The sequence below is a fragment of the Sinocyclocheilus anshuiensis genome, unplaced genomic scaffold (genome assembly GCF_001515605.1).
Source record: "Sinocyclocheilus anshuiensis isolate Anshui unplaced genomic scaffold, SAMN03320099.WGS_v1.1 scaffold130, whole genome shotgun sequence".
Classification (NCBI taxonomy): Eukaryota; Metazoa; Chordata; class Actinopteri; order Cypriniformes; family Cyprinidae; genus Sinocyclocheilus; species Sinocyclocheilus anshuiensis.
Window position 1 is genome coordinate 3,227,835 of NW_015544207.1, and position 10,595 is coordinate 3,238,429.

General features: G+C 39.8%; 1 protein-coding gene across 1 annotated transcript in view; it reads left to right on the plus strand.

Moving 5' to 3' along the window:
* Positions 1-1,820: 1,820 nt before the first annotated feature.
* The window catches only part of LOC107696947 (ankyrin repeat and SAM domain-containing protein 1A), a gene marked incomplete at its 3' end in the record, with an annotated part of 137,257 nt that continues 128,482 nt past the window's right edge, over positions 1,821-10,595 (plus strand). The window contains exons 1-2 of the mRNA XM_016497519.1: positions 1,821-1,971; positions 2,031-2,270. Coding sequence (XP_016353005.1) covers positions 2,092-2,270 — 179 coding nt within the window. The remainder of the gene's footprint in view (positions 1,972-2,030; positions 2,271-10,595) is intronic.

Consider the following 10,595-nt stretch of genomic DNA (forward strand, 5'->3'; position numbering starts at 1 on the left):
CCTCCCTACACCTACCCTAACCCTACCCGATACTTTATTTTCAACTTTTTGATTGTTTCCTTCATTTTTATTGAAAATAAATGCGTTTCTGATGTGATATGAGATTTGAAAAGGAAGAAAAAAAGTTCGGTAAAAGGCGGATTCGAACTCGGGTCGATCGCGTCTAAAATGCAACGGTGCGCGCTTTACCAGCTTCACCACTGAAGCTGACGATTATGTGCCGTCTTTTATAGTGTTGACTATCCCTACAACACATTTGTGGGCGGAACTACTGTAAATAGCCTCTATCAACAAGGCGGGCTATTTGCACTTAGTGTAAATAGACACTCCGGGAAAAACGTCACACACATATTTTCTTCAGATATACATACATTCTATATATATATATATGTGAAAGGAGAATGCATGTGTGTGTGAGAATAGAAATGTATGCATGTGAAAGGAGAATGTAAGTGTGTGAGAATAGAAATGTATGCATGTGAAAGGAGAATGAATGTGTGTGTGAGAGTATACATATATACATACACACATATATAAAAATATACATATATACATACACACATATATACAAATATACATATATACATACACGCATATATACACATATACATATATACATACACGCATATATACACATACACACATATACATATATATATATATATATACATACACACATATATATACACATACATATACATATACACACATACATACATATATTATACACAGACATACACACACACACACATATACACACACACACACACACACACACAAAGAAAAACAAGTAGATAGAATAGAAAAAATAGAAAGCTAGTGTTTGTTAGTTTTTTGTAAATTATAAAACTGTAGGCTACATAAATTGTTTTTAAATTATACAAATAATAATTTTATCTTATATGATGCTCAAGTAGTGAATCTATACTTAAATGAAAGTACCTGTAAATAAATATTTATAGTATTTGCTTAAAATCAATCAAACAATTAGGCTAATCAGTAAATTCTGGCAACAATTAGCCTAATTCATACATTTGATCCTGTTCTGTTTAAACTCTGCTGCAATATCTTTATGTTGGAGGTGATTCAGTGATTAGTATAAGAGTTGTTTCTCTGGCATCCTAAATGCTTCATCAAAATCAATGAAAACTTAACATCTTCTGATCAATAAGCCTGATTCGGGTAAGGTACACATTTTTTATAATTCAACATCAATATAACATTAAAATCTTCCTAGACTGGCTTAATTACGGAATTACCAAGAAAAAACGAAAAATAGGTCTATAAAACCAAAATGTTTACACGAAATGCAAAGATCTTAATATATTGCTAATGTCCATCTATAGGCTATCTGTCCTGCGCTGTTCCTCATGACTGGCTTCATAAGAGACTCTTCTGATCATTTCTCAACTGAAGCTATTTTCCATAAATCCTTGATAAACCGTCACGGTTTCTTCTTCCGCTAATGTCAGGATGTAAGGATCAGTGTTGGGGGTAACGCATTACAAGTAACGCAAGTTACGTAATCAGATTACTTTTTTCAAGTAACTAGTAAAGTAACGCATTACTTTTTAATTTACAAGAGAATATCCGAGTTACTTTTTCAAAAAAGTAACGCAAGTTACTTTTTTCCCCCCAATTTATTGATTGGCAGCTCTGCTGTCGCCATGGTGAGAAATCAGAAGATGTTACTGTAGTTCAAAATAAATATGAATATACGAGGACGTCGCATAATGAAATCCATCGATTTCAATCCCCTGAATGCTGTTCCGCCGTCATTACTGTAATTAAATGATGTGCATAATTCGGAGCGAACGCGACGTCACCGAGGAACGCACCCGTCGAGGAGGAAGTGACGACACGATCCGTGCCAGAGGAAGTTTGTACGGCGCTGGGAGAGAAAGTTCCCCGGAGCGACTGCGCTTGGAGCGGGAAGAACCCTGACACAGCCGCCGCTGGTGGACCGAGCGCGCCGGAGCGGGAAGAGAGCGCGTCGTGCGGCGCGTGGATGCGTGTTGCGGCGTCGGAGAGGCGTGCAGTTGGTTCGTGAGGCCGTGTGGCCGTGTCTCCGCTCCTCCTGCTCGCGGTGAGATGGGGAAGGAGCAGGAACTGCTGGAGGCGGCGCGCACCGGGAATCTGGCCGCCGTTGAGAAGCTCCTGTCCGGGAAGAGACCGTCGGCCGGGTCGGCCGCCGCCGGAGGTTCCGGATCGGCCGGGAATATCGGGAGCGGCGGGCACAGCTCTTCACACTCGCTCTCCAGTCTGCTCAGGTAAGAGAAAACCACGGAGGAGAGAGAAGAGAGGCTTATCTGTAGACGAGACCGACCGGGGCTAGTTGTCACACCTTTTACTTCACTCATATCTCTCAGGTTTTGAGTCACTTTCTGCGTACACGCAAACATTAAAGTCAAAACTGTACAAACAATGAACATTTCCCAGGAAAAAAGATAATTGAAAGCTGTATAACACTGTGTTGTCTATAGCGGGGCATGTTGTCAAAAGGCTAACTGATTTGAGAAGAACTGTACTGAAATGTAATCTGCCATCCTAAGTGTAAAAGACCATGATTTACACTATATATGTGTTTACATTTGAAACGTGTGACAAAATGCCCCAGTCTGAGAGTTTCTCACATTTAAAATCTGCTCCAATTATAAACCTGCTTCTTGTCTTAATGTATGTCAGAGTAGTTTTATTTTGCTCAATTGTTACCCATCATGCATTAAAAAAAAAAAATGATGTTTGACACTTTAGTTTGGAGGACAGAGAAAAACAGTGCTTTTTTTGGCCATTTTGCACAATTGAACTTTTGACTCAAAACCTTGTGGTTATTAAGCTAAAGCCCCTGTTTTCTTGGTTACAAGTGAATTAGTTATTTTTAAACCCATGCATTTCTGTTGGCTTCCAAAAAAAGTAGCTCAAGGAATCATTCCTTTTCGAAACAACCAATCTGGCAGTTCTTTTGCGATATAAACACGATGATGTTCCTCTTTAAGTCATGAAAGCATGAGTAACGTGCGCCATCATCCCTGCTATTACGAAGCAAAATCTAGTACTCATACAGCAGTGTCGTAATACTGAGATATAGGACATTCCCGCTAGATGTGATTCACACATGTATTCACAATGTTGATGTGTAGGAGTGTGATACAAATGCAAATGATTCTCAATGCAGTGTGTGAACGGAGAGCTGATCACATTTGCATGCACTTGAGCCATCAAAATGGCTCTGATTTTGTTTTGCATATCAAAGTCCAGTCTGAATATGTTCTGGCACAATTTTAAAGTAGATGTTGAGCTATAAACTGAATATATGGTTTCATTTCGGTCTCTTTATAGATATGGTTTGTTGGATTGTATGTGTTGAGGAGTGTCTTGTATTGCATGGAGGTCAATCTTGTTATATAGATTTTTTTCCTATTAAGAGCCTTGCTTTTTGCTGTTAGTCAAAGGATTTTTTCTTCCAGTATTTGGACGTCTGATGTGTTATCATTCATAACTATCCTTACCTTACCTCTTCTTCTGGCGTTACACATGCCATTTTTGACCCACACATACAGAATCTACCTATTCCATGTGCAAATTTATCAACTAGTCTACATTTAGAGGCCAGAAATCATGCCATCCATCCTGCCCACCCCTTCTCTCCGTCAGAAGTCTTTGTGTTCACTGGCATCTGTGTGTCGCGCCTGGCTCAGTGGATCAATGTCTGGCAGTGCTCTGTGGTGAGAAAGACCAGCTCAGCGTGTGTCGGAGGTAAATAAACGGATGATCGGCTGGAACCGGTGCCAGCAGGAGAAGAATAAAAGAGAGCTCTCTGTCTGTCCTCCCTCTGCTCACAGGCCAGAGATCTTTAAGAGCATCAGCCTGTATTTACTTACCAGAGACTGAATTATTGGCAGGTGTTAAAGGGAGTGCTGTGTTTGCATGCAGCCTGTCATTTGGCATGTGTGTAATGTAAATGTCAATAGTCTTTTGTGGCGTGAGTGTGTCTTACTCTGCTTGTGTTTACAGTGGCATTCCTTGCCATCAGATTTGCCTAGTTTACAAAGAGAGCAGTAAGATTTAACCCCTCACAAATCTGCATTTATTAACCTATTAATAAGGCCAGTTACACTTTTTATTAATGATTTTATGTGCTTCTACCTACATTTTTGTAAAACTCCAAAAACCTACCTGTACATACAATTCACTTTCCACATGAAAGGAACATTAGTGCCAGTCAGACACCAACAACTACTTCTATTTCACACAAATTATGATTACACAAGCAAATTGTTGATCAGTAAATGCTTATTTTCTTGTTGTGACCTTAAAACACTTTTACCATAGTGCATTATTTGTAGACTAATACATTTTGACATTTGAATCACATAATCAGCTCCATATGTATGGCTTTTCTGACATAGTAAACTTGCTTAGTAGCACACCCGGTACTAGTGTTGTCAAAAGACCCGGTATTTCGGTACCAAGTCGGTACTAAAAAAAAGAAAACGTTACGGTACCAGGTTTTCTTAAGTACCAGTGGTACAGAGTACCCGGTCAACCCGGTTCTTGATGCGCTATCAGAAAGCTATCCTCTTCCAGTGTTGCCAAGTCTGCGGTTTTCCCGCGGAATTGGGCTGCTTTACACTGTTGCCGCGTGGTACCGAATACTGAAATTTTGGTACCGTGACAACACTACCCGGTACAACATTGCACTTGCGATGTGGAGCCTTGTGCACAAGTTAGGTTAAGCACAAATCACGATAACTAGGGGTGCCACGATAAATTGGTTCGTGGATCGATTCTGCAATTTTTTCAGAATGCATCGCGATTCTCTCTGGAATCAATTCTAAACTTGTTTTTTAAATGCACACTCAAATGCTCACGAAGAAGAGCATTTGTGCGTTCAACTGAGTAATGTAAGTGGTTAAATGTACTTGCGCCTCGGCTTTTATGCTTTTATGACGTGAGACTAATGTAAACAGCCCACTGTGAACACTCATAATTCGCTTCAACATTTTCAGACTTTATAAATTATTATTTCAAGTTCAAATGGTGCGTGTGTAAGGAACTGGAAGCAAGCAGAGTACGGCTGTTTCTAAAGCATGCAGTGCCATCTGCTGTTAACAACTAATCTCAAAATCGCGATGCATTCGGAAAATCGCAGAATCGATCCATGAATCGATTTATAGTGACACCCCTAATGATAACGCAAATCAAAGACTTGTAGAAGCAAGCTAAAAGGGTTAAAAGGGTCAAGTGCATTGTAGTCTAGCTAGTGCTCAACTGAAAAGGATCGTTACTGATACAGATTCTAGTAACTAAAGATGTATTAGATTGCTGAAATATTGTTGATTTATACTGAAATGTGATGTATGCCAAGTTGCTAAAAATTAAATTAACTTGCATAACATTTTCATAAATCAAAAACAGATTGTTTGTGTTAGGAGTGCTGTTGGTAGATGTGAAACTGACACAAATGGCAACTACTAAATCTGTAATTGACCAGCCAGAGTTGTCATCTGATAATCTCAAAATGAATATCTGATATATCTTGATGTATTATAGAGGAAGCACTCGATCTCGTTCTTATCTGTATGTTAGTTGTAAATCGGCTGCTTGTAAGCAGTGTTTTTGGACAGATCTCCTGAAATGCTCAGGTAGCTGGTTCTATATTTGCAGTGGTTCTCAGAGGGGTTTCCTCTCTTCAGTAGTGGCACATCTGTACTCATTTAAGAGCTCTGAGTGGCTTAGGTTTCATTGAATGCTGACAGTTTGGGCCTCTGTGGACACTATCCAGCACTTATCAAAGCCCTGTCACCCGAATATTCTCAAATTCACTCGCACTAGAGACTTCCTTTTACTCTCTTCACTCTGTTTGTAATGCCTTGAAGAGATGGTTCATGTTATCTTCTGTGGAACACCAAAGGAGATGTTTTCAAGAATGTACACTCTACAGTCAAGGTGCTTGTGAAGCAATGACCGTCAAGCTCCAAAAAGGATAAACATAGGCATCGTATAAAATAAATTTTAGAGCTTACATACTATATTCCAAATCTTTGAAAGTCATTTGATAGTTTTGTATGAGGAACAGTGTGAAATTATCACTGAAAATCTTGTTTGACATCTGTGGGGTTACCTTTCTCATTCGTTGTATATGGAAAAGTGCAGCTGCTTCTGTTTAATAACTCCTTTTAGGTAGAAAGAAGACATGAGGGTGAGTAAATGATGAAAGCATTTTTGGATGAACTGTCCCTTGACGGCCATGAACATACTTGTGAAGTGATGGAAGGGCTTGTCTCCATGTACCAGAGGTTTCCTAATGCTTGGGAACTAAAGAGCAGCACTTGCACTGTTTTTTCTTTCTATGTACTGTATGGAACGAGGCATCATGTTGAGACTTGCCGTTCTGTTTTGAAAGAGTCTGAGTTTGAGAGTTCTCTCTCTCCTTCTTGGAATGTCGTTTCAACATGGCGGCGTCTGCAGATTTGGACGTGCTGCTTTATCTGTGTTCATAAGTGTGCTCGTCTGCTTATACACATTGTGTCCATGTGTGTATTTAACATTACTTTCTTCTGAGATATCTTCATACTCATCTGTCTGCCGGTCTGTCTGTCTATTGCATTTTTCTCTGTCTGTCTGTCCATCTTTCAATCTGTTTGTCAAATGGCTGACTGTCTGTCTGCTTGTTTATCTATCTGACTGTTTATCTGTCCATCTATTTCTTCATTTCCAGTCTGTATTTCCATCCGTTTGTCCATCTTTTGCCTGCCTGTCTGTCTATCTGCCTATCTATTTTCTTAACAGTGTGTCCATTGCCTGCTGTCTGTCTGTCTGTTAGACTTTTTTTTCTGTTTATTTGTCTGTCCATCAGTCCATTGCCTGTCTGTCTGGCTATCCATATGCCTGTCTGTCTGTATGTTTATTAGTCTATTCTTTGTCTGTCTGCCTGTGTATCTGTTTGTCTATTGCCTGCCTGTTTGTCTTGTCTATCTGTCCATTTAATTGCCTGTCTATCTGTCTGTCTTTTTTGTCCATCATCTGTCTGTTTGGCTTTTTATGTGTTTGTCTGTAGGGCTGCACGATTAATCGAATGCGATTGTCATGCGCATTTTGTTAGTAAAGCCGGTTCTGTGCTCCATCTGAAAGCATGTGAAAATACCACATTTAATAACATATTTTTACTCCAAACTCACTTCATAACGTCAGTCGAGTGTTTGAAATAAATCCTTCTGTGAGATGATGTGACTTCTTACACAGAATAAGGCACGCAACATATTTCATAGTATTTAAGCAGTGATAAAGGCATTGCATTATAAATATACATTATTTTAAAGGGTTAGTTCACCCAAAAATGAAAATTAGGCTGCGTTTTACTCACCCCCGATGCATCCTAGGTGTTTATGACTTTCTTCTTTCAGACGAATCCAGTCGGAGTTATATTAAAAATTGTCTTTGATCTTTCAAGCTCTATTGTTGCACTCAGCGGGTGTTGCATTGCATCAGTCCAAAAGACGTGAAATAAAAAGCACCCTTCCATAAAAAAGTGTCTCACACGGCTCCGGGGGGTGAACAAAGGCCTCCTGTAGTGAATCGATGCCTGTCCATTGCCTCTCTGTCCTTTTGGCTATCATCATGCTTGTCTGTCTGTGTATATGCTTTATCCATCCGTCCATCCGTCCGTCCATCTGTCCATCTACCTATCTGTCTGTCCGTCTGTCTGTCCATCTACCTATCTGTCTGTCCGTCCGTCTGTCCATCTACCTATCTGTCTGTCTGTCTGTCTGTCTGTCCATCTACCTATCTATCTGTCTGTCCGTCCGTCTGTCCATCTACCTATCTGTCTGTCTGTCTGTCCATCTACCTATCCGTCTGTCCGGCCGTCTGTCCATCTACCTACCTATCTGTCTGTCCGGCCGTCTGTCCATCTACCTGTCTGTCTGTCTGTCCGTCCGTCTGTCCATCTACCTATCTGTCTGTCTGTCCGTCCGTCTGTCCATCTACCTATCTGTCTGTCTGTCCGTCCGTCTGTCCATCTACCTATCTGTCTGTCTGTCCGTCCGTCTGTCCATCTACCTATCTGTCTGTCTGTCCGTCCGTCTGTCCATCTACCTATCTGTCTGTCTGTCCGTCCGTCTGTCCATCTACCTGTCTGTCTGTCCGTCCGTTTGTCCATCTACCTATCTGTCTGTCTGTCTGTCCATCTACCTATCTGTCTGTCTGTCTGTCTATGTGTCTGTCTATGTGTCTATACATTCATCCCTATCTATAGCCTGGCTATCTGCCTGTTTGTCTACCTATCTGTCTGTCTCTTATCTATCAAAAGAGACTTTCAGTACTTAGTTCTTTGTAATCAACAGAACCAGTGTCTCATTATGAGGTCCATTGGAAGACATCTGTAGGATTGGTCTGATGATTGGTAGAGATCAGGAAAGGTTAGTTAAGTTTACTGCTCTGGTTTTAGTTCACTCATTGATAGCTCAAAAAGTGTGTGAAGGATCAGACAATCAAACACTGACTGCTGTCAATACTTCCGATCATGTGCTAAGTGCCTTTTAAGCTATAGATGACTTGTTCCTCCATAATTATATCATCAAATAATAAAAATGTATTGAGTGAAGAGCCATTTGACTCAAGTTTTTTAACATTGTTATGAGAGTAGGCTTGTATGACTGGACTGAATTCTCAACATATTCTCAAAAGGTTTTATTAGATGCATTGTGACTAAAGGACTCAGAGCTTTGAAGTGAAATGTTGAATCTCCTCTGCTGGGAAGACTCTTAAACCTCGTCTGTTGTCCATTTCTGTGTGCTACACCGAATCAGACTGCAAACTTCTGTAAAAGTGCTGAGTGTTATTTATCTAGAGATTGTGTTAGACTCTGTTCACACAGACTGTCACTTTTGATTCCCACAAAACCTGGCGAAGGGAAGTTTCTCTGAAGAGCGGCCAGTGTAGTGGTGGATTCCTGTGGGGGAGATGAAAGGGCAGGTGCTTCCTGAAGAACTGCAGTGTCTGGGAACTGAACGGGACTGTGGTTGTGGTGTTAACATGGACGACAGAACTGTCAAAATGGAGAGAGGTGAAACAGAGAGCAAGAGTGAGAAACTAACCGTGCTGAACCCGCTCAGCGATGTGGTTTATCTCATTAAGCAAGTCAAGACGTCAGTGAGGAAGCCATTGTATTTAGTTTTTCAATCATTTGTACATAATCAGTGGGTGATTGTGATTTGAATATTTCATGCTAAATCATAGTCTGATATTACGGTCATACAGCTTCAATCATTGTAACATTCATCTGGAAACATTTAGCTACAAAGCATTAAAATTTAGTGGTAAAAAGTGTTGCGGGTAACGCACTACAAGTAACACGAGTTATGTAATCAGATTACTTTTTTCAATTAACTAGTAAAGTAATGCATTACTTTTAAATTAACAAGAAAATATCTGGGTTACTTTTTCAAATAAGTAACGCAAGTTACTTTGTTTCCCTATTTATTCACTGACACCTTTTTTTCCCTGTGTTGAGAGAAATTGGGAGGAAGTGCAGATGCACAGGCATTTACTTCACCCTGAGGCTTATTAAATTTACTCTTGGTGTGAAAGGGCCTTTACAGTTGCCAAAAATATAATGTTTCAACCCTCTACGGACACCTTGGCAATTGAATCACCATTGGTTAGTACATTTTTTTTTATACCAGCCTGAGATATATATATATATAGCATTATAATATGATAATCAAGTATTATTTAATGATAGAACTTTAGTAATTAGAATTAAAACTGGATAACCATGTTTTAATGCATATCACTCATTTTAACTGAACATTTTAACTTGACTGGTGGTGCTTTTTTGGTCATTCAGTGTCTCTGTAAAAACAAATTGGAAAAAAATTTGCAAAACTACTGATAAAATAATAATGATATGAATTCTACTATACTAATAAGAACAATATAAAACGCACTAAGGATAAACGAGCTGCTGGATTCATGAATATTAATCAGGTTGTGTGCGTTCGCTCGAACTGATTTGCTGAAATCAAAACAGCGATGATGATAGATGAGCGCCAGCCAATGAGATTGCCGTTTGCGCATTAGTTTCGCCCACTACCGGAGAAACCGGCAGTTCTTAAAAGCTGAAGAGAGTCGTGCGCTTCACACTAGTTTACGGTACGTCAAATACAGGTGCGCTGCGCATCCATTGAGATGAACTGAGGAAAAGCACAGATCACTTGATGGAGAGTGAAACTCTGAAGCGCTCAGTCAGAGAGTGTTTGGCGAGTGAAAATATATCTGTGCTAAACTTATACTTAGCCTCAAACTCACAGACTGGCGAGTAAAATCTGAGAATTTATTAGCCATTGGCTAATATTAGACATCATTTAGTCGCCCCCAGAGTGAAGATTTAGTCGCATATGTGAGTGATTTACTCGCAATGTAGAGGGTTGCTTTTGGGTTTTCTGTTATTAAAAATAAACAAGCAAGCCCAACCCAGGTGGCAAAAAGTAATGCAAAAGTAATGTAATGTATTAATTCATTTTTTTCAATTCAATTCAAATTTATTTGTATAGCGCTTTTCACGATACAAATCGTTGCAAAGCAGCTTTACA